The 24557-nt window shown below is 38.0% G+C and overlaps 2 protein-coding genes across 8 annotated transcripts; one reads left to right on the top strand and one right to left on the bottom strand.

Moving 5' to 3' along the window:
• The first annotated feature begins 440 nt into the window (after positions 1 to 440).
• Positions 441 to 13293, top strand: PLA2G10 (phospholipase A2 group X). Its single transcript, XM_052772724.1, has 4 exons — positions 441 to 692; positions 6916 to 7081; positions 9857 to 9963; positions 12590 to 13293. The coding sequence occupies exons 1-4, from the start codon at positions 620 to 622 to the stop codon at positions 12733 to 12735; spliced, it is 492 nt and encodes a 163-aa protein (XP_052628684.1). The 5' UTR covers positions 441 to 619; the 3' UTR covers positions 12736 to 13293.
• Positions 13294 to 14554: 1261 nt separating this feature from the next.
• BFAR (bifunctional apoptosis regulator) lies at positions 14555 to 21397 on the bottom strand. Of its 7 annotated transcripts, none has more exons than XM_052772721.1 (9): positions 21272 to 21296; positions 20904 to 20957; positions 19491 to 19821; positions 18439 to 18640; positions 17915 to 18084; positions 17062 to 17206; positions 16638 to 16808; positions 15921 to 16123; positions 14555 to 15045 (listed from the first exon to the last, which is right to left on the bottom strand). In XM_052772721.1, exons 3-9 carry the CDS (start codon positions 19754 to 19756, stop codon positions 14853 to 14855), a joined length of 1350 nt encoding a protein of 449 aa, XP_052628681.1. In that variant the 5' UTR covers positions 19757 to 19821; positions 20904 to 20957; positions 21272 to 21296; the 3' UTR covers positions 14555 to 14852. The 7 variants fall into 7 exon arrangements, with proteins under 7 accessions (XP_052628681.1, XP_052628678.1, XP_052628682.1 ...); XM_052772718.1 differs by lacking the exon at positions 21272 to 21296 and adding an exon at positions 21054 to 21257 and having other exon boundaries at positions 20904 to 20980; XM_052772722.1 differs by lacking the exons at positions 20904 to 20957; positions 21272 to 21296 and adding an exon at positions 21349 to 21397.
• Positions 21398 to 24557: the final 3160 nt, after the last annotated feature.

The following is a 24557-nucleotide window of genomic DNA, read 5'->3' as shown; positions in this document are numbered from 1 at the left end:
AAAATACTCAGTATAGGACTCTCTTTTGGTTGAGGGAAGGCTAAAAAGTTATTTCGATTGAGCTACAAATATCCATAACCAGTCTGGGAGTTGGTTGTTCTTTAGTCCTCCAAGAAAAGCAGCAACTGGGAGATGAAGTTTGGCAAATTGAGACTACAGGTGCAGCGCACGTATTCAGCACTGGTTATAACTGACCACTAGAATAAGTTACAGCTCTCTGCCGTCCTGCCCCTCCGGGTCCAGATTAAGTTATCTAGGGAGAGCTGTGATTCAAAGAGAGATTACAGCTACCAGAGCAGGGAGGCCCCCGCACCGCAGCCCAGCAGACAGCCCGGCCCCAGGCTTCCCTCCGTGTCTGCCCGGCGCTCCGCTGCCCGAGTGACAGGTCCCGGCTCTCCCTCCGCAGCTCTTCGGCGGCAGCTCCTCCCTTCTGGCCAGATGGACAGCAGAGCGTGGTCTTCAGCCCCGGCTGCGGGGGGCCTGACTCGGGGCAGAAAGCCGCCTTTTATAGCCGGCCCGCAGCTGCCCCGGCTCACACCTACACGCTCTGCTGCCGGAGCGGGGCACGCACGCACTTCGGCCGGGAGCCCGCACCCCCGCCCGCCCCCGGGAGCTGCCCATGGGACCCCGCCGCCCGGCGCTGCCCCTGCGGCCGCCCCTGCTGCTGCTGCTGCTGGTGCTGCTCGCGGCCGGTGAGTACAGCCGCTGCGGGACCCGGGCCCGGGCTCAGCCGGCGGCGGCCGGGCGGCGCGGGGGCGGCCGGGCCGGGCCGGGCCGGGCCGTGTCTGCGGGACGCGCTCGCCCTTCTCCGGGCGCTCCGCTCCGCTCCGCTCCCCCAGGGAGGGGGCTTGGGTGCGTCTGGGGGAAGGCAGGAGGGGCGGGCGGGGGGGAGAGGAAGGTGCGTTAGGAGCGGCGATCGCCGCAAGGGAATGAATGCCTTCACGTTTCGGAAAGCAGGAGTCCGAAATTCAGACTGCCGAACGCGCGGGGGCATAGCTTGGCTGTAACTCGCCCAAACGGAGAACACCGAGCGGTCTGCTGGAGCTAGAGGTGCCGGCTGACGGACAGCGGTAGGCTGGAGCTGGCTGCACTGACAGCCCGTCCCTTTCTCAGCTTACATGTGCAACACGGGAGTTTTGCCGGAGGGTCTCACGCCGCTTTTTGTAAGTTCATCAGTAATGGGCAAGCGTGTTAAAAAGTTCAGTATTTAAAACCAGACCGCAGATTGCATGCGTAATAATAATCCTTCTACAAAGCCAGTAAGTACATATACCCACACTCTTCTTGGGGGTATTAGAGCGAGCTGTCTCGGAGCGCTGAAGTTACAAAGCAGTTCAAAAGCTAGGAACTGCTAGAACTGAGATTGCCTACAAAACCGTAACTGGGTTATTCTGAAAGAATGAGTCAGTCTTTATGAATAAGTTATGATGTGAGAATGTAATTAAAGGACCCCTGCCTCATACCTGAGCATAGCCGACTACTCACTTTGCAAGTATTTAATTATTTTTTTTGCCTCCTATGTCCTATTTATTAAGCAGTCTTCAAGACCAGCTGTAATAATTTACAGTCCATTTCCTCATAGGTTTTCGTAGGTATTCATCAGTATAGTATCTGAACGTACTTACTCCGTTCACACTTCTGTCAAATTATATTATCATCCCTCTTTTTCAGATAGATAGGTGGGCTGACAGAAAATAAGCATCCACTAATTTTAGGTTCCCATAGTGACATGTGGCTCCCATGGTGACACGCTAGAACCCAATTTTACCTACGACTACTTAAATTATGTGGAGCTTCAACTACTCAAAGCCTGGCTCTCTCCGAGTATTGCAGTAGTTTAGTACTCCAACCCCAGGATATTCAGCAGGCTGGGAGCATACTATTAGTAAACATCGATAGGCGTTGTTTTAAAGTGACTAAACTAACCTCATGCTGAACCTTTGTGACAGCTGTAAGGATAAAATCCAGTCTTCCAGAATAGCACTCAACTGCCTTAATTAAGAGATTCTCTTTTGTCTTCTTACACTTCTTTTATACATTCCTACAGAGCTTGCAAATTCACCAAACTAAATCTTACAAATATCAGGACGCTAAGGACAAGAGCCTCAATTCATTCTTGTAACAGATTCTGTGCACAGAATGAAGCAGGGGCAGGGGGGAGGGGGAGAGTGGGGCAATCACATGATTAAAGACCATAAGGTAAGGTGCTTGCATAATGGGGCCAACTTAAGGTCCCACCAAGCTCACTGCCCCAATTCTACTTCCTGACCTCAGCATGCCCATATTATTCCTTCTGCATTTTGATCATTCTCCAGACTTCATCCTTTGCATGGCACAAACCTCGGCACGAACGTTAAGGAAAGCAATGAAAGACTGTTTCACTGCTTCTGCCAGCCTAGAGTGATCATTACAGAGAGCCTGGCTTCGGTCCGATAGCTCTGAGTCAGGCATCACAGTCACTTGTTCTGTGGGCAGTGAGGAGGAAGGCAAATGCAATTTACCTGTTTCTCAATGCTTGGTCCACAGTATCATAACAGGCAAATTTATAGTTTCAAGAAGTTTACACGTGACCACAGTTTGTGGAGACTGCACATCAGTAATCTGGGCAACAAGATGAGGTGAAAAAGGCTATTCCTGATAGTTTATGAAAGCAGAGGAAAAAAATCTAAGGGGGAAAAAAAAAAGTTCTATAATGCATACAGTTCAAAGGTTTCCACTTCTGGCAACATCTTGGAGATGCATCAGAAAGTCTGCTTATTCCCAAGTTTCAAGTTCTGAACTACTAGAGCACTATGTACAAAGGAAGTATCACTATAGGAAATCTTACACATATTTAACATTAAAAAGTGTTTCTGTAGCCTCAGTCTTTGAAAGAATGGCTTAACATTTCTTTTAAAACCCACAAAACATCATGGACTGGATGCTAACGATTAATGTAGTTATGTATCATAATTATGCAAAGCTGTGCATCTCAATAAAAATATAATTGTATATCTGCAAAAATAATTATTATGTTTGCATTGTGCCCACTGCAAAGAGTAAAATGTTATGGGAAGTATGATCTTTCACAAAAAATTCATGTGTTTCTAAAATGTGTTTTTTTCCTCTATGCATATGGAAATTTCAGGGACTGGATTTTTAAATACTATTGTAAGCTATTCAGAAAACTAGGAAAAAAGGAGAGTGAGAAGGTATAGTGGAAAACATCTTGCAAAGACATAATAACGTACAGCACTGAGCACAATTTGAACTCTCAAGGGCTTATGCAGGCAACAAACCAAGACAGCATGATGAAGTTCAAACTCTCCAAACATGGCAGGGCTCCAATTTGGGCAACAGGTATTACAGTTTTAAAATCAAGCATAACACATATAATGTGATTACTTACTGTTACTTTCTCTCAGGCTGTCTTTAGTGTTTACTTAATTTCAGTCTTCAGAAAGTCACCTCATGGCTTTTGATCTCTCTGGCTTTGTCATTACAGTCACAAAGACAACTGCATAGATTTGTCTGGGGTTTTTTCTTTCCCCATCTGCTATTTTATGGTGCCTAAAGCAGCCTTAGGATTGGTATGGTTTTGGTTTCCCTTCAACCTTTACTTTTAAAGCAGCTACGTCACATCCAGTTAAATCTGAGTTTGCTGATGGACTAATCTCTTGTAAGTTTTTTTTTTCCTCTCCCAAATATATGTCTTTAAAGTTTTCTTTCAAGAATGAAAACAGTCGAAACTTTAACAAAGTTCCAATTCCTATTATGCACTAAACACTGGAATTAAATATTACAAGAATATTAAAAGCCATAACAAGACTAGACTCAAATTGTCTAACTGTAAATTATTTTCGTACACTTAGTTGTACTTATTTCCTGTGACTTCTAGGTATCAAAACAATGTGGTTTTGATTTTTTTCATACAGATTATAAAGCAATGAAATTAAAATAAATGCAATCTGGATCCTTCCCTTTTTCCTCATGCACAATACTGTGTTTGATAGAGCTGCACAGAATCCGCATGACAAAACCAAAAACAGACTAGACATAGAGAGATGACACTACTCTTTCAGGAATGCATAATCAAACCTACAGAAATACTCTTGTCCATAAAGATAAATGTGAAGTCTTCATAAAAAAAAGAACCAAAACCACACAGAAGATTTTAAAAACATACCTTAATCGTGAAACGTTCGGAAATATGCAGAATGTCACTTCACTCTGACTGTATTCCACAGAAGTTCTGATAAAATACTTTGGAAATTCTATTATGTTGCTAATACACTAATGGAACCATCATCATATTGATAGTCTTATTGTTTCCATAGTTCTATGTCTTCTAGGATGGTCTTTGGTTGCTTTCATTAAACTCAGGTTACAAAGCTGTTGGGACAGAGACTTTTCCTTTAGTCATATTCAGAGTATCTACAGTACAATACAGTCTTGGTTTATACCTGGATGTCCAGATGCTGTAACACAAATAAATTGCAAAGATAAAAAGTTCATGTCCTTTTCTTTAAGTTACATGGCATGTTTTAAAGATTTATAACTCAGGGAGCAGACAGTTAATCACTTCTACTTTACAGGGATTTAAATCAAGGGACTTGGATTTGTCCAAAGTTAGTAAACAATTCTCTAATGAAACCAGGAATATTTATTCTTAGTTTCCTCTTCCTGTCTTGTATCTCTCCTACACCATCCTTCCTCAGTAGCCAGGAACTGAGACACAATGTAAAAATTCTTCACTTTCTTCAGGGATTTCTTCAGAATCACTAACGTCATGCAAAGCAAACCCCGCTTTGCCATCAACGACTAACATGGTGCCTTCAGACATTACTGGCTGAGTCTAGCCAAATCTTACTAAACATTTAAGAGTATAAGCAGTTGCCATTTGTAATGCTGCAGCCTTACTGCAGTTTTTTTTCAGCTGGGAATTTACTGAACCTATACTGACAGTGAAGATAACACTTTCAATGCCATCGTAAAGATAAGAATCTGGTTATACTCAAATGAATGCTTCTGCTCCCCAGAGCTGAAACATATATTCAGAGCTGCAACGGAATGGGAGATGATCACGTGCCAGTTCCACAACGTGACTGTTATTTTGACATCTAGAACTACAAATTCCAAAGAGTCCACCCAGTACAACTTATGGACCCTTTGGAAAAGCGCGAGAGGATCTTTTTACCAGAAAACCTATATAACTAAACAGCAGATAATATCCTAGAATGGGAGCCATGACACAAGAGATACTATTCACTATCTTAGCAAGGAAGTTTTAGTGCCAATGGAAGTTTTTAAACGAAACTGCATGTGACTACGTTAGCCAAGGATGCTTTTTTAACTCCTCAAGATGCAATTGCTTTTAATCAATGGCCAGAGATGCATGTGCAAGTTTAAGCACTCTTGTTTCCACATCCTCTCCTCTCCCTAAATCACATGCCCACAAAGCAGGAGGGAACAAGATCTGGGAGTAGTTGCCAGTCAGAAAAGTACTAAATATTGTCTTAGGAAGCCTAGCTATTTTTGCAAGTAAGGATTAGCTACAAACGTTCTTTCTAAAGCTTTTTTTACCATTCTCACGTACAAACCAATTGTATTTCTTAATGAGGTGATTTCATGAGGTGTATAAATCTCTTTGTTTCACGAAATTATGAGTGCTGGAGGTCACCAGCATCCCACACATTTCAAGTTACTGAACTGTGCTGGGAACAGTATTTTTCTGGCAGATCTTCTATTAACTGATTAATCATATAATCTATTATAATAGATTAGTCTATTAGCTAGTCTATTATAATAGATTATATGATTATACAGATTATACACAAACTGTATAACCATATAGTTATTCTGTAGGAAAATAAATATCAAAGCCTTCAATGACAAAGTCTAAATAATTTTTCTGCTGTCTCTCTCACAGATATTATCAGTTATTAAATCTTCACGTCTTTCCCAATCTGTATCCAGTACTGGGAGTTAAGGTTTATAAACTGTTCTCCTCATACCAAAATAAATCATTAGTTTAATTAGTAAGACAACTCTAATCAGCAGCCTTCCACTAATTTGTTTTGTACTCATCCAACTTCTTAAAAATTGCTGCAAATAGTTTGGAGCCTGCAATGCAAGGAAATGCTGCCCATTACCATTAAGGGTCTTTGACATGTTAGCTCAACCTGAAGGAAGACATGAAGCCCCCCAAAAAAGTCATCTGTTGTCTCAACATTAATTTGCTGCCCTGGACCTACTGCTTTAGTACTGACATAGGATAGTTAAAATAAAATTCCTAAATACAGTCTTGTTCTGGTGAAATAACAGTGAGAATCCCTTAAATAACAACAACAAAACCCAAATAAAAATGAAACAGAAAAAAAAAAAAGCAACTCTTCTTCTAATTTCCCTGGCAATGACTCCAAGCACCCACCCATTTCCCCGCTCTACACCCACACCACCCCCGCCAGTTATTTGGCTGCTTTGTCTAAAAATGAGGAAAACCAGAACCCCATCATAGAGACCATTTGTTCAAATGTAAAGCATTACATTCTACAAAATAACATGGACAAAATTGCATGTTATGATAAGGAGAAAATACTGCAATGCTTAGGGCATCTAATCTTAGCAGATCAGTGGACCTAGACCACAGAACACATAGTAGCCCTTGCCAGTTTTAAGGCTGGAAATGACCGAAGTCTGCCATTGTATGGTGCCTTGATGGGAAGAAATGACTGCAGCTATTCAGAATCTTGTTCAGTATTCTGTTCACTAGAGATCAGGGTAAAAAGGGACTGGGTCAAGCAGTGTGGCCCCAAAACATCAAAAAGAAACTATTATTTTGAAGTACTGACATTCATTATCAAAGTTTAAAAAACCCCAAAACTACTTTATATCTGCATGTTTGATTCAACAAAAAAGAAAGTTTTTCTTCCACAGGTTATAAAGGCACTTTTGGGGAAGCCCATTTTAGAAATCGAAGAGGAATTCTTGAATTAGCTGGAGCCATTAGATGTACTACAGGACGATCTCCTTTCGCCTACCTACGTTATGGATGCTACTGTGGTCTAGGGGGAAGAGGATGGCCCAAGGACAGAGTAGACTGGTAAGAGTAACTATTTATCTGAGTAATTAAGTGCTGAATGGATGCAGATGACAGAGTAAAAGGACTAAAATATGAATTAGGCCTATTTAACATCAGTGAGGGAACCGAGTTGAAACACACCTCAGACTGCTAAGAAACTCCAAAGCATTAAAACTGTGTTACTGTAGATCTATATGAGTCCTACTTGCCTTAAACTCTCATTGCATTAATATTGGATTCATAGTACAATTGAGTTTCTTTGCTGTTGCTGTTTGGCCAAGAGCTGAAGAACTAAAGTCTTGGAGAAGCTTTAAAGCTCAAACATTTAAGCTACCTATAAAAGTAAAAATGAAAAAAAAAAAAACCAAAAAAACCAGCAATTGAAAAATCTTTTGATTCTACTACCATCCATCCCATTTTATTAGTATTCAAAAGAATACATAGAAAATTATGCAAAATTCAACCTCTTGAAAAATAACTCTTGAATAAAAGGAATTATGAATTGTTACTAAAATAATTCTAAAACCAAACCTTCGTATTTAGTACTAAATTTAGTACTAAATCATAGTCAGCATACTGACTACCATCAATTTAATTTCTAATTGAACATTAGCTGACAGGAAGATGATTTTCTGGTTACAATAGTTAAATAAAGTTTTATATTTTCAAGTTTATCATTATGATACATTTCCCTACCGTATGTGACATCTCAAGTTCTGACTTATCAGACAAATATATTGTAAATTAAAAGGAAAACAAACGTCTGATGCTCACATTTAGGGTAGAATACATGGGAAGTTCAAATCTGATGTTCTTTTTTTTGCATAAAGATTCTAGTCATAATTAGACCTAAAACTTTTAGAATCTTTGCCTATGTATTTCAAGTTTTTGGATGTGTAATCTGTTAGTTTAAAGACAATTTTGTAGAATGTAGTTGCTACTTTAGTGACTGGGAACACATACAAAAAGGGACTATTATTAGTTCTGGTCATTTGTATACCTAAAGATATTGATGGAGAATCTGCAGTTTGCCAATCTTTCATTGTAAGCCATTTTTTCACTTTGTAAAAGTCCCACAGTAGCAAGAAGCTGCTTCTTCACAAAACATGGTTAGCTATTTGTGGTCTGGGTTTTAATAGCTACAAGTTAAGAATAAGCCAGAAGTGAGTGTACTGAACTCTACCGCATTTGAACAGAATCAAGAATTGCACTGATTGAATGTAGAAACATTCTTACCAAGTTTGATTTTTTTAAAGTTTTGAGCTACACTGTGGGCTGTTTACATTCAGAATTATGCCTGAAAACAAGTAAAGTGAAAATACAGACATATTTAATCTGAAGTAAGAACATCTGTAATGGAATTATTCAAATAATAGTTACTGCAATTTAGATTTTTGCCTGCCACTTATAAACTTTCAAATGGAGATAATCATATATTGCTTTCATAAGACAAAATATAAAATCCTTAAGCATCTATTTTTATTTAAAATGCTTTAAAGTGGACCAAAGTAATTTTAAAAATTTCTGTGAACACATGAAAATAGTCTGCACTATGGCAAAAGAAGCCATATTTCCTGGTTTATTTACCTTAGTACTGCTACAAAGACTCACTAGAATTTTAATTTTTTTTATTTCTATGCATGAAGTGGATGTATTGAGCTACTTCACGGGCACGTGCTGTTCAACTGTTATGTACCGCAGGATCTTTAAATGGCGATTCGTGTGGCATTACCAAGTAATTACTTAATAAGCATAGGAAAAAACAGTAATTGCAAGTAAGAGCTCACAGCATTAACTTTTTCTATTCCAGACACAAATTCCTCAGGCAATCTAAACATCATGTGCCTACTGTAATATGATGTTTTTAGGCTACCAGGTAGAAACTGAATGACCAAATGCAAAGAGCTCGCAGATACACCCTGTTCTTCCACCGAGTCAAAAAAGAAAGAGTATAGTTAGTTTGCAGCAAAAACTTCCAAGCTATCTAACTTCAGGTCCTTGTTACCTTCCCTATTTACTATTCTGGGCTTGCAAGGACTCTATACCAGAAGAGTAATTATTTTTTTAAGCACTAAAATATGCCGTTAATGCTTACCTGTACTGTTCCGTTCCACAATGTGATAGAAAGTCTATTAATGTCCAGTTATGACAAGAACAATTTTGAAATCATCATTTTGGGCAATTTTCCAAATTTTCTCATGATACTGAGCAAACAGTTTTAGTTATCTTATGGCATCAAAGAGTACCCATGCCTATTCATTACTGAACATTTCACCTGCTTTCAGCTTTTCTGCCACCATCTAAGGACTTTGCTATAAGGTGACATTTATGATAGTATGCTACAGCCTAACAAATGTTTTTGTCCCTTCCCTGTTAGTAACTGTTGCAATAGCATCAGTAACTGGCAGAAAAACACATAATTCATTATCTGACAGACTGTTCTGGCATTTAATTTTCTTCTTGGAAGGGGCTAGGAGAGAGGCATATGGACATAAGTTTATGGTGTTTAAAACAGAATGCTTTAAAGATTTCTTGTATTTTCATCTATGAAGAAGTTCAACTAGATCGGGCATTTTCCTCATCATTGATTATATGAAAGAGTGTAATTTCTTCCCAGTGATCTATAAAACAATTAACGTTTTGATTCCTGAGCAGGTAACTGTTTGTACATTCGCGTATGTTGACTGTTCTATTATTTCACAGCCTGTAGAAACATGCTGATAAAAAACATCCAGATTATGTGACCATACATCACCACAGTATGAATTAAGGCAAGCCCGTTTCTATTACTCTCAGGTGCTGCTTTAATCATGACTGCTGCTATGGTAAGGCAGAACAAGCAGGTTGTCACCCAAAGATAGAAAGTTACCACTGGGAGTGTGAAGACAATGCTGTTGTGTGTGGTGAGTGAACAGTTCTAGTTGGGGTGGGTGGTTTTGTGGATTGTTTTTTGTTTTTTTTTTTTTTACTTCTACCAATTGTCTCATTGATGTCATAGAAAGACATTTTCTTAATTAACTGTAAAATTCTTGTTTTACCAGCCTGCCTTTTGTGACTTCTTTGCCACGGTACACTGTGCCTCCAGAAAGCACAGCTATGCCAGCCAACTGAATGCAGTTTCTTCTTCTTAATCCCCACCTACTGACATACATAAGCAAACAAAATTCTGATCTACAACCTTCTATTACCCTTTCAGAAAACACTACCAAAACCCCCCTCTTTTTACTCAGCATTTACTTATGTTGCGGAACCCATGTTATGCTACTCTCTGCAGGTCTCCAATTGGAGAGCAACTACAAACATGAGGCGAGAAAATTACAACTGTTTAAAAAGGATCCTTTTTATACTTAGCAGAAAATATTTCACACCATTTTTAAGTTTATAATGGACAAGTTTTTGGCATATTTACCACTGATCAGTTGCACAGCCCACTACTAGTGGCTGCAATTTATGAATGAATTCATAATTACAACTTAAAATTTCAAACACTGAGGTAATAAAATATTTGATGAGTATGTTTATTCATGGAAGTAACATGTCCACAAGCCATAAAATGTTAATTTGAAAATATTTACATAATTAGTGTACAAGTTGCAACAGAGGGCTGACCACATCCTGATAAATTTTGTTCGATTGCTCTGAAATATGAATATAATACACTTGCCATGCTGCAGTATAAAAGAGAAAGACAAAGAGATCTCAAAGAAACAAACAAAAAATGTTTAACATGAAAAAGCAGCATTTCTTTCACATTATTTGTTCACAACTCCCAAAGTTTTAGCAAATATTTCCCAATACACTTCAAAGACTTTTTGAAACTACAACTTCTCACAAGCCCCCCAGATTTGCAGGGTTTTTTCTTGTTGTTGTTAGGTTTTGGGGTTGGTTTGTATGAGGTTTTGATGGGTTTTGATTGTTTGTTTGTTTGTTTTGTGTGTTGTTTGGTTTTTGGGTTTGTTTTTTTTTTAAATCAGGTGCTAGGTAGGTTACTTTGCATGTAATTTTATGCTATCTAGAATGCAAATCAGCTTGAGAATTGGTTATTATTTGCACTACAAAAATGCAGACCCATACATAAACTTGTTTACAAGTCTGACTACCACAGTTTAAAGACAACACAGTAAGCCATTCAGAGAAAACACAAAAATCTCTCATTTCATAACTCAATTTAGAATTTGCCTAACCTGAAATTAAAGTTTTTGACACTATTTCCTTTCCTCCTTTTCATTCAACCTTTACTTTGCCCAAATGTCTACCTCATGCAGAATCTCTGCTTGCTAATTTCCTCTGCTCCAGAAGTACTAAGTGTCTTGTCTCTCAAACTATCTAATTAACTGTCAAGTTACAGTCCACCGATATTTGGCTGTAAAGGTTCTCCTCCTGTTCCAGTCCAGAAGCTGACAATATTTTAGAACACTGGCCAAGATAGTAGGCACGTCATCAAGAAACAAACCTGAAACAAAGTCCGTGGTGTACCATGGAGAAGATTAAGTTTGTAGCAATAACAAGAGAAGGCATAGTTCTTCTCAGTTAATGTTTTTTTTTTTTTTTAATTCTACCATGTTGTTTATGCTACTTATGCTATTGAGTAGTTCTTAGGGTAGCTAGTTGCAGCATCAACATACATATATAAAGAACACTTCCACTTTATAGCAGAATTTGAGTTCATTCACAAAACTGAACGCTTGTTCTGCTCCTAGACAAATCTCAAGCAAAGATTTGGCTAAGCTTTCAAAATGTTAAATACTCAGACAAAATATAATCAAGGATTCTTCAGTTTACAGACAGTTGCAGAGAGAAAAAACACACATTTCTGGGTTGGCACAATAAAACCAAAATATATTGCTGTAGAAGAAAACGTTCACGCCAAGAAGAAATGTTCATGCCAAGAAATCTGTTAAGCTACAACACTACAATTATAAAACAAGTATGGCCAGACATGAATTTTATCGTACTTAAACACACTTTACCTAACTTCTTATTGAATACCTTAATAAAAAGGGCGGGCAATTTAAGCTGGACATAGAACATCTTTGCATCCCTTATTTCACATGTATAATTTTAATACTACATCCTTTAGTAGATTAAAGCATATCTGAAATGGAAAGTATCTTCCCAAACTCAAGTTTCACCAGAGCAACAGGGCGGGCAGGGAGGGTCGTATACCAGTTTCTAAAGAGCAATCAGTTATCAGAGTTCCTTTATTAAAGAAAGTGAAGAAGAGTATTTAAGTCTTTATCCAATTACTGTATTTTCACCTGCCAAGATAGTTCCACTGATTATCAACTGTCACTAAACCAAACCACGCTTGTATATTCTCTGTTGCTGAGATGTCCTAGCATGGACCTCTGTCTAAAGAACACGAAAGAAGTGTAAGTCTTACTGAAGCTCAGTAGAGTTCCTATTGCACTTGAAATACAAGAGCCATTTATCTGGCAAATATGGAACATAAGGTAGCAATTCTTGGTATTCCATTTGGTATTTTTAATTACTTCAGACTAACATCAAACTTACTGTGTTTTCTTTCAGAATCACTAGAAGACAAATGCCAAAAAATGGCATGTGAATGTGACCGTGAAGCTGCCAAATGTTTTTCTAAAGCTCCCTATCATACAAAACACCTTTTGTGGCCAGACTTTATGTGTGGTGAGATTCAGCCTTTGTGTAGGTATTAGATATACAACATCAGTCTTTATGAAAACTCTCTGTGTATTTAAATCTAAAATTACTTTTTTTTTTGGTCACAGTAGTGACAACAAATGATTTTCCCCTTTCTTGATCCTCCTTCCTGCCACCTCAGCCTCTCTACCCCAGAATGGCCAAAGTAAACATTTATCCTCTTACTTACCTTCTACAGTGCATGGACTAAAAGCAAGTTCATTAGTTCTATGTAAGCTTTTATCGACTAAATAGGAATTTGAGTTTATCAGCTTAAGGAGTAACTGACTTAAAATTAATTTTGTTTATATTCAGATTCACAGATTTTTCAGATTCATAACATCATTCACTGTAAACTTTTTATCCCCCCTCCGCTGGCTGTAAGATACAAATCAAACTTTTCCATTAACGTTTACCTTAACATTTGTTAACTTTGAACTGACCGGAAGAAATGCATGGAGTGACAGCACAAAGAGCCCTCTCATCTATATTAAACACTTATTATGAAGCATAATTTAACTTCTGCATCTCATTCACCTTAAGTAGTCCTACCTGTATTAAAAAATGCCTAATATTCTTTTTTTCTAGTATTTACTTTTAAAATACGGTTTTCTAAGAAGTTGTTCATTTGATATGGCTCAAGCTCCTTACTCTATGTACACATTGAGTTTCCTGTGGGCAGAGGGAGAAGTTCTACCCTTAAAACTTCAGATCCAGATTTAAAAAGCACAAATGCAAACCATCACCAATACAGATACATGAAAAAAGTAGCAGTCACTGGGACCAACTCAACTGCCTTTCCCATAAGTGTTTGATCTTGGACAGCATGGGTTTGCAAAGTTCAGAAGTGTATATACCTCATAAGGATGTAAAGATGGTTTTAGTTAGGGTCATTTCATAGTGTTTTGAAGCATTTTAGGAAGAGAAATCAGTAACACGAAGCGCTGAATAATACATTTTTTCATAAGTGCTAATTTTAACAGTTTAAGAACCAGGAGTGTTTTACGCCTACTTTCACCCATCTCAACTTAAAAGATGCAGGGCTACAGAACAAGTTTGCACAAGTCAAAGCTAATGACAAGTACTTCAATATAAAAAACCAAAATAAAACAAAACACTTCTTTAGGAAGAATGAAGATTTCAAAAGATATCTTTATTCTTTAAAAATATTCATAGGCAAATTTAAAGTTCATATTAATGATACAAATGGAAAAAAACAGCCCCAAACCCCCAAACCAGTGCAGAATGCAAGGGGACAAAACTCTTGAAAAATCTGACTTTTGTTTCAGTCGAAAACCATACACTAACAAATGGCAATCCTGTTCACACAAAATAACTTTCCGGTTGATATTCACTCACAGATCCAGATAAACACATTATATTGCAGTGAGATGCAATTACAGTGTCAGGTCACTTTTCCAAAATAATCCTTCTTAAGAGATAACCCTGAATTTAAGAATAAGCAACAGACTTGAAGAGGAGAGCATTAAAGAAGCTATTAATGAAGTTTAACTGAATAAAAACTTTTGAATGACAACCACCACATTTTCCACAACAGAAGAAAACTCAAGCAGTCTTTGCCTTCAACAGTAGGAATTTTAGAACAAACTCTACTGTAAGGCTGTATTTGACGGTCACAACTTTAAGTGTAAAGCAAACTGAAAACACTGAAGTACTTTCAATATCAAGCCTATCCAGGAAGAGCTTTCCTTTGGCAAACTTAAGTTGAGGAACACCTTGCTGCTATGAAATGCTAAGTTACAAAAAAACCCCCAATCATTGTAGCTGTTCAGAAGACACCGATTTTAAGGCAGGCTTGAAAAATAACCAGAATGCTCAAGACAGAATAGAGAAGTTTGATTTGATCAAAAATAGGGCGATATGACTGTATAAGTTTTATATGGCTAAATCAGGAATGTAATTTTTTTTTTTTTCAATAGAAAATTCCTTTTGGATAGTAAAGCCCATCCTTAGATTTGGAATCAACTAGTTTAAGAGTAACTTACCTTAAGGCTTTTTGTATGTTTAATTTAACATAATCCACCACTTTCACTGCTACATATATAAAGAAAAGCAAAGCTTATTTCAAATGTCCATTTTTAGAAGCTAAACAGCTCAAAAGTTCCAATACCAGTCACTGCACTTGTGTCTCCAGACGCCTTACTTCTTTAACCACAAGATCAATGTTTATAATTGGGTTAAAGTACAAGGCCCAGTAAAACAAACAATTGCAGACAAACTGAGGAATAAAAGGCCAAAAAACAGCAACAAAAAGACCCTGGGTTGAGACTTTCCAGAAATGTCTCCACATTCTGTGAGGAATAGTCCTGTGAAAAAGGAAAAGAGGCTTAGAGGAACTTTCCATTTTGTTTTTACCCATTCTAAGAAAAGCTAGTATGTGCTGCAGCCTCAAATTATTTAGCCCTTACTCAGGTATCTGTAAAATATAATTTTGCACTCCAGAAAAACTTTCTTGAAATATAGTAATACTAGATTTTATATGAGGAAGCATTAAGTCAATTTATTCAGACCAGAAAGCACAGCAAGTTAAAGTGGTCAAATTCCAGATTTCTCATAGATCATGTCCATGTAGCCTGTTCTCTTTTGAACATGTTCTGCCCCCTAGCTGCTAGCAGAGAAAGTGAAAACCCAGTATACACCAGAACAAGAATTTCTCCTATGCAAGTTCTGAACACTATGAATAAAAGATTACAGCAGTTATGAAGTACTATTAATATGCCTGAATTAAGGCTAAAGCAGGAACTAAAACCAGCAATTTTGATCACCTATCAGAAATATTATCAGTGTAACTAAACTTATTATGATCCTGAGGACTCATCCTTTAATAACTATATTGTAAGCATATCATGACAAAATTAGCTGATAGCTACTACCAGTTACCATAAAAGGCAATTCTCAAGAGTTAATATTTACCCAATGGTTAAGAACATGCTTATTACCATTACAGCATTTGCTACATCCGATCAATAAAACAAGCTATAAGAAACCCTTTCAAGAAATAAAGATACTCAAGAGTGAGTACTGGTATATGTGCAGATTCAGATTCACATGTTCTTATTAACCTCAGAGTTGTGGTTAGACATGTCATTTCAGTGAGCAACTGTGACATCGTAAGACTGTTACTTTCTATTTATAAGGCCATGTACTTCCTACCTTCTTCAACAAGCTCAGTAAGACTTACTTCAATTCTCTTCTTGACCAGAGCCTCCAAAAGGAGAATAATTCCAGAACAGAGAGCAACATGGCATTTACAATTATAAATCTTGATGTCCAGTAATGCACATCCAGCCAATCCCAAGCAAATTCAGCTATCAACTGGTATGGCAAAAATAAATACTTCACAATGAATTCTCTCCACTGTTTCCAAGAAGGATCTTTAAGGTCCTGTAAATTAGGATAAAAAGACTGTTAATCAATTTCCTATTAAACAGGCACAATACTGGCTTATTTCCACTATTCTTTTGTTGAAAAATTGTTTTTTCATACATTGAAAGCAGTAATTTATCTTTACTATACTTTCTGGTAGATAATACTATAACCCAGTAATTTCCATTAGATCAGAATAAAACATCACAGCCAGCCAGACCTTATAATGCCATTTGTTAAAATACCGCTATTTTGAGTGAACAGCCATTCTATAGTCATGTGAACATCAAAAAAAAGTAGTTTGACAGATTTAAAGTCTTAATAGCCTTAAATCAATCTTATTAAGGGTAACGGTCACAACACTGGTGATCACATACAACAAAATCAAGGAACCACTTACTTTGTAGGACTTTTTTTTTTAAAGTTGTAAAGAGGTGAAATGGTGAATAATTAGATCATTTGTTTTTATGCTGCTAGTCTTAAAATGCTTATAACTAAAACAAGTAGCATACTTAATGTTTTGAACACTTACTAGTAGTTTTGTGACAGTATCTTCATACTTGTCTTCTTGCGTAGGGCAAATTGTGTGGATAAAAGGTAGGAAAGCTTCTACATAATCAAACAAATACAGGTATAACATACTAAGTCTTGGAGAACTCTTCAGTGCATACAGAAAAAAGAGTGATTTTCCTGGATTTACTGCCTGAAAGGTATCAAATTATCAAGTTTCAAACAATGAAAAAACAAAATGAAAGGGACATGCCAGTTCTTAGATTTTCCTGACAATCTTTTTTCAAAGGATCATTTTTCAGATACAACAGTTCATTAAACTGAGCAGTTTTTTACAAGGGTAATTCTACTACCTTAACATTCCTCCCAGCTTTAAGAGAATTTTCTTTTAAAGATATTATTTTTAAAACATTTAATATACATGACAGACTTTATATAAAATGTACCTTATATTCCCAAAGGTTCTGTGGTGGTTTAACGCCTAAAGTTTTCACACATTCCAGTTCCGCCATAATAGCTTTTCTATGGTTACTGTTCTCTATACTGTAAGGCTCCTTCATGAAATCCTCCTCTGTCAGTGTTAGAAGGAGTCTACAAAAGCAGAAGAATTCAGAAGGTAAACAGTGCCTCTTCACCAAAAAGATATGACTAACAAATTAGAAATTACATACTGAAACAGTAAGCTACTGATAGAAGGTATCACCTTTTGGATTACAGAATCATAGAATGGTTTGGGTTGGAAGGGACCTTAAAGATCATCATTACATTCTGTATCAAGTGTTCCAAATCAAATGTGTCTCAGAGCCTGGGTTTTAAATATCCTTCTTTTCAAGTTTTTTCTTGCCTGCTTTCAGCATGAAAATTTATCAGCTTCTTGGCTATTACTGAACATACTTCTTCAGTACTTCACAGATCCAGCATGGTCTCCTGAAATCAAACCTAGAGCTCTTGGGTGGAATGCCACAACGCCTACAGCATATGAATATTTTCACAAGAAAGAAATGGTGGGAGGGGTGGATAATACATTAGTAGTATTTTACTTTCAGTATAATTTCAGTCTGCATTGTCAGCATTTTAAAAAGTTCTTAGAAAATTTTCAGTTAGCTTGCTTATTATCTACTGCTAAAGTTTTCAACTACAAGTGTTAAAACTTCCCCTGAATCTTATTCTGATACATCAACTGAATATTCCCACAGTCTATGGAATGAAGTATGGTCATTTCACAATATACCATCCCTAATGAAAGGTATCCAGTAGTCCAATCAAATGATAGCTGTTCTTGACAATTAGGCCTCTCACCTTCCATTCACCTTCTCCAGTAAAAATCTTTCTTTATAATGTGAAGCCCATGGGCCCAGCTGCTCGAGCCAAAGTACTACTTCCTCAGCAGTCCATTTAGCAACAGGCTTGTGGACAAGAAGATCTTCTTCAAATTCTCTGCTACTCCAGTGATATCCAAGTAGAACTACCTGTAAGTAGATTAAAAAAAGAAAAAAAGAGATCATTTACCTGCAAAGCAAATATATTAATGATACAAATAAACATGCATTAAGAGGCTTGACATGTAGAATCTTCCATTTTATGGACTCTAGAATATTCAGTTATAAGAAAGTATCTTGAAGTTTTACCCAATTTGTCTAACTTCTGCTTGCTGTATATTGCAACTGTAGTTCCTGAGAGACAACTCTGAATGCTACCTTATTTACTCCGCTCAGCTTAAGTTTCTTCTGTGCTGACAATCTTTCTTATGTGCATGTAATTTAAGTATATCTGATTGCATGCTTAATGAAGTAAATATGGAGAACCAACCAGATGAAACTTACTGCTACACAAGTTAAAGCTGTCAGAACGCCTGAGAAAAACCCTCCTCCTCGAGGATTAATTCTTCCTGTGTTCGGAACTGTAGGGATCTGGTCACTCCCATATTTTTGGAAGGTTGCTAAGCTGCGTGCTACATCACTGTTTTGTTGAATATCTTCTTTTCTTTGTTCAATGGCATCAGAAAATAGCTTTTCAATAACATCCCTAATGGGAAAAATATTTGTCATTGTACTATAACCATTGAGGCTTAACATTCGGAAAAGGGACTAATTTGGGGATTTTTGTTTTCCAGCCTCTACTAAAATTGTCATCTTTGAAAGTAAGAAAACATTAGTTATTAATACTTAGTAAAGTTAAACTTAAATCATTACTTCCAAACAACATTTTCCTTAGCTTCTAAAGATAGAGGAAGTTAAAATATCACACACACAAAAAAAAATCCTTATTTCTTAGATAAAACTAGAATTGTGTGTGCTACTGGCAAGCCTTGATTATTCAAAAATGCTAAGCAAAAGACAATATAAAAGCCTACCATCAATCCTACCATTTATTTATTAAAATATTATTAACCTAAGATGAAGTATTATTGCACAAGAACTTGTGGGTAATTGAAGACAGCAAATTGATATGTCTAGCTTTGTTCTGCAATAAGATCACATTTCTTCCTATAAATAATTCCTATTACAGAAATAATTACACAATTATCAAAGATCATTCTAACCTAGAATTATTAGGAAACAACCAGCTACACTAAAAGATGCAAGTGTCTCAATAATAAAAAGATTCCTCCTTTCCATCCCCCCAAAAATTCAGAAGGGGAAAAAAAACCAAAACAAAACCCAAACCAAAGCAAACCAACCCACCCCTTAGTTCCATGCAGAAAAATGTGCTTGAACAGTTCAGTACAAGTGCAGAACATGAAAGACTTCAGGATTTAAACGTCCTTGTGACAGTTCAGACTGCCAATAAACTACAAAAATCTGCAGCAAACTCAAGAAACCAGACAACTAATTTTGGTGGGTTTACAAATCCAAAAATGGCACAATATACTCACCTGAGGAGGATGTTGACTTTTGGGAATCCTTCCCATTTTTCTCTGCATTCGGGGCATTCATTCTTCTTGGACGATACCCACCACAAGGCTAGGCAATGTCTGCAGAAACTATGCCCACAGTTCAGGGTGGTGGGATTGACCAGAATGTCATAACAGCAGTGGCAAAGGAACTCACTAACTGATATCCGCCGACTGATCTCAGGAGTAGCATGTTTTTCAACTTTTGCCCTTTCCTTTTCACCTTGTAAAGTCTCATTTTCTTCCATTTTCTTTTATGCCTTATGCAAACAGGAAGCTCTCTTAGATCTTCAAGCCAGGTAAGGCATTACTTCTGCAAAGCAACAAGACAAACCTCATTAAGAAAAAAGTTACTATAGAAGTTTAGAATTGCAAGCAGTATAATTTATCATTGTAATTCTTTTGTCTCTCTGATGGTTTTAAACTTTTTAACTAACTTAGCTATCCCCAAGATGAAACATGATCTTCTACTTTTTCAGCAACATATTTATTGCAAACTACAATCAAAACCAGATTCTAGATGTAAACAGCTGGGCTCAATCTCCCTCTATGTTCTTTTCCTGTATTACATAACACATGAAACTGAAACAAAAAGCCTCACTATGATTCAGATTACTTTTGACAATATCTTTAATCAAGGTTTTTGTAAAAGATACCAATCAAAAGAAATATCATCAGAAAATACCATCAGAGAATACAAAAATAAAACACCAGTATAATGTAATGATCTAATTTACTCTGGCACTGTTCTTTCCAAGCATATGGAATAAAACATTACTAACAAAGGTCAATGCTAGACATTGCTGGGCAATGTTAAAAAAATAAATTTCAAACCACAAACTCATATAAAGGATTGATCTGGACTGATCTGCTTGCCATCTCAGTGAAGGACTGAACTCTGTTTTAACTTTACTGGTAATTACTCGTTGCTAGTATTTCAGCAAATGCACAAATGAGAAGAATTTAAGATTGTTCCAAGCTTACCAAAAATATAAACCTATTTGCTTGATGTTCCTACTATGTTCTCTCAGATGGCTGTATCCAGTTTCTTAAGAAAAACACTGATCCAGATCACCTACTTATCAGTCATGGTACGTTATAAGTTATCAAAAACTATACAATTTTCTCCTCAGGCACTACCAAACCAAAATATGCTTACACTCTCCAGCATGCGGCTCCTCCTTACTACTAAGTAACCATCTTTCCATCCAGATCAAGGGCAAAGATGTAAGCATGCAAGTTGGTAAAGAATAAAAATAATAATAAAAAAATAATACAAGCAGCACAGGAATACAAACCAACAGTGCAACTAGGATCCTCAGATTGTTACAAACATGTCTTTTCCCAGCAAAGCAAAGACTGTTGATTTTCTAAAAGACAAACCTGAAATATCACAAGAGGAGACATAAACCCAAGGTTTTGCACCTGAGAACCTTGTTCCTAGTTTTCCTGGAAGAGAGGCAGCAGGATTTCTGTGGGTGCAAAAATATTTGAGCACTCGGTCTCTGCACCAGGCAAGAGAGGGGTCAGAGGTAGAACGCTTACTAGCTCCTCTCCTGCCTCCTCCTTCCAACTTCAGCCTGCTTCCTCCCCTCTGCGCTGCCACCAAAACCGAGGCACCGACGGCTCGGGCCTGCAGCGACGTGACGGCCACTTTCTCCCCGCCCAGGCAACGCAGGGCCCATCGCGGAGGCGTCCCCAGCCCGCCCCTTCCCACGCGCCCGGCAGCAGCGGGGAGCCCGGCGAAACGCCACCACTCTCACCCCCCAGGCAGCGTGCACCGGCGACGGCTCCGCGGCAGCCCGGCCCCACCCGCGCCGCCCCCGCCCGCCTGCCTCACCCGCCGGCTGCCGCGGGGCCGCCGCTTCCGCACAGCCACAGCTGCCGCCGCCGCCGCCGCCGCCGCTGCTGCTGCTGCTGCTGCTGCTGCCGCCGCCGCCGCGCGGGGGCGCGCCCGGCCCGAGCGCCGCTGCTCCGCCGGGGGCGGGGAGGGTGGCGCAGCTCGCGCGGCCCCTCCCACCGCCCCGCGCCCGCCGCCTCACGGGAAAGGCGGGTGAGCACCGTCCCGGCGGGCGGGGCGGGGACGTGCCTCCAGCCGCCCCCCACTCCCGGGTCCAAGGTGAGGAGGGCGCTCCGGTAGCGGTAACCGCCACCGTCTCCTCCCGCGGAGCAGCAGCGGCAAGCAGTCCATACAAGCAGAGCCCCTTTCTTTTTTATCTGTAAGCGTTGTATTTCGAAGCTTTGAAAATCACCGGACAGGAACACTACTACGCTCGCATTTTTCTTAATACGCTCACCTCCACATCCGCCACAGTACAGCTAACGTTTGCTGGATGTACGCCTGCACACCCAGGTGATCTTCCTTCACAGAAACTTTGTTCACCGTTTATTTTACAAGTTAATGCCTAGAGGCATTCTAACTCTGAAGTAAATTAGACTTTTAGGTGCTAGCTTGACTGCAATGCCAACGCATACTGCGCCAGGTTGGTTCACACAAACTATTTTTACCACATGAGAATATATCTATATATACACACACGTTCACAATTATTTCTATCGGTCTCTGTTTCCTTACTGCATTTCTTTTTGACTAGAGTCCAAAGAAAACTGAGTGATTTTTTTTAAAGTCCTGTTGAAATGTATTTTTTCCAATGTGCAACACAGTGACATTTTCTTAAAGATTTTGTTCTTGTTCCAGTTTGATACAACCTACAAGTCCAGTTCAAATGACATTTGAGTTACCAAACCCAAATAATTAACTTTATAATTATTCTAGGCTATTTCAGTAAAGAAAATAATAGTCTCTCACTGTTTCCTCTCCCATATTATCCAAATTTCTCCAGAGGACAATTATTACTGTGCTGATACATACATAGCTCTGGTTTTGTTTGCTTTAGAACTATCCTAATCAGATTTCTTATGGGACAGAAAAACATGTAGCTGAAAAGTCCATCAACTGTTTGAGCAATGATCCAATATTTGTATATCACACTTCCATATTTAGTTGTTTTACTTAACGGTTATTGCTTCTTTACTCTCACATGGAGTTCTGCTAGTAAGACTGCAGTACTATTGCTTAGATCCGTTTGTGGCAAAACAACCGAGATCCAATTCTGGCCTTCTTTAAAGTAATACATTAAAGGTACTACACATTTCCTATCAATATGGAATAAACAGGCATCTATGCTCAAGTGTACATGCCATTTCAAGATTTTTTTTTTTTTTTAAATACAAAATTCTAGCTATGATAGTTCAGGGATCATAGGAACCGATTATGGCTTCCAAAGCAGTTTTCAGCTTTAGTCAAATACAAATTAAAACTCCACTAGCAGCACAGAAGAAGTGTGGACAAGCAGGTAAGTCCATACAAGCTAGCTTCCAAGGCTTATTTTATGAAAAGATCTACCAACCAGCTCATACTTAAGTTTATTTGTAGTTTTAATTAAATATTTGAAGTCCCAATCAGCAAATCCTTAAACTGCCCTAGCATGAAAGTATTAAACCTCTTCTAGACCAGAGGAAGTTCATCTAGATCTACCTTAGTACACATGAGGTGAAAATGTGGCCCAGAATATTTAGGCCTTGTCCTAGATTCTAGTTTTTTAGTACTTTTTCTTTTTTTTTTTTTTTGGTGTGTTTTCACTTAGCTTCACATTTGACATTCAGTAAAGTAACACAACATACAAAAGTGTTTGATACAGTCTGTGCCACAGATTTACCCGATGTTGCAGAAATGTGGCCTTTTTGTCCTAGTTTATAAAACTTCCATGTATAAAAAAAGCAATGTAGTCTTGTAACTAGGTGTTTGTATTGCTCTCTCCCAAGAGTACCCAATAATTTGGAAAGCAGCCAACCTCTTCTGGTGTCATTTAAAAAATGAGATTTAAAGAACTCTGATTACAAACTACACATTCATAAGTGCAGTTGCTTTAATATATACATGGAAGACAACCAAGCAGGTACTTAATTAGGCAAATCTTCTGAAACTAAACAACAGTGAAGATGTATGCCCTCCAAAACATTTCTTGACATATACAATTGCAAACAGAAAACTAATTAAGGAAAGCTACACAATATTGGGGATTAAAACTTGAATAAATATCATGGGAGTTCTAAATTCTTCTTAACACACAATAGCATTTCCTTTTTATTGCAATATATTATATACGGGAAGACAGTAAAGAGGAGACTATTCCTAAAGAGGAACAAAGCCAGAGAATGAGGCACCTGGGCTGTCAGCTGCACCATCAAAAATTAGGTTTTTCTCCAAACCAGATCTTCTCAGAAAGCAAAAGGAAGGCAAAGTACTTTCAACTATTCAAGCTCTAATTGTGCAGTTTGGGACAGTAGTAAAGATGGTGGCGAATCCAAACAGAAGTCATCTAATATTTAAAAAAACCCACGAAACAAAACACTCAAAAAACAACACAAAAGTAAATCTGAGGGGATTAATTGGACATTACACCTTCAAAAAGAAAAGATGTCTAGTATCAAATGGTAGTTCTGACTACTATCAACTAGGTAGAAATTGGTTGAGATGGATAATGATTCTAATTCAGAGTACTTTGCTGTTATTGTAAGAAATCACCTTGTTTCCTATATGCAGGGCACATTTCCAAGATGATGGCACCAGAAAAAACCAGAGCATACAATACCATATCCAAGGTGAAACTGTATTAACTCTTAGCATAAATTATTGCATCACATAAGTATTTTTGAAACTATTATCACCAGAGTCAATGCTAACTGTAATTGTGCTGATTTGGTCCTGCTATTGAAGTCCTTTACACTTTTTCTCCTTCCAAGTTAAAAATAACTTCTTTTGATAACAAAAACAAAAATGCAAACAGATTAACTCGTTTCAAATTTTCCTTCTAAATATGTAATAATACATGTATGTTGAAGTAGAAAATGTCTAATCTGTAACATATAATACTTAAATTCCTATTAAGTGCACTTTATTACAGCATCTTACATTTCTACTTGCAGTTTAGCTTTGTTTTGCAAGTGAATGAAGCAAAGAGTTCCTGGATTTGTCAGCTACTTGGG

The sequence above is a fragment of the Harpia harpyja genome, chromosome 21 (genome assembly GCF_026419915.1).
Source record: "Harpia harpyja isolate bHarHar1 chromosome 21, bHarHar1 primary haplotype, whole genome shotgun sequence".
Taxonomy (NCBI): Eukaryota; Metazoa; Chordata; class Aves; order Accipitriformes; family Accipitridae; genus Harpia; species Harpia harpyja.
This window is presented reverse-complemented; position numbering and strand designations above follow the sequence as displayed.

Coding starts and splice junctions, on each gene's coding strand:
- PLA2G10 (XM_052772724.1), top strand. CDS start 620: ATGGGACCCCGCCGCCCGGCGCTGCCCCTGCGGCCGCCCCTGCTGCTG. Junction 693..6,915: donor GCTGGTGCTGCTCGCGGCCG/GTGAGTACAGCC, acceptor TTTCTTCCACAG/GTTATAAAGGCACTTTTGGG. Junction 7,082..9,856: donor CCCAAGGACAGAGTAGACTG/GTAAGAGTAACT, acceptor TATTACTCTCAG/GTGCTGCTTTAATCATGACT.
- BFAR (XM_052772722.1), bottom strand. CDS start 19,756: ATGGAAGAAAATGAGACTTTACAAGGTGAAAAGGAAAGGGCAAAAGTT. Junction 16,809..17,061: donor AGAACCTTTGGGAATATAAG/GTACATTTTATA, acceptor GATACCTTTCAG/GCAGTAAATCCAGGAAAATC. Junction 16,124..16,637: donor ATACTGTCACAAAACTACTA/GTAAGTGTTCAA, acceptor CCTAATTTACAG/GACCTTAAAGATCCTTCTTG.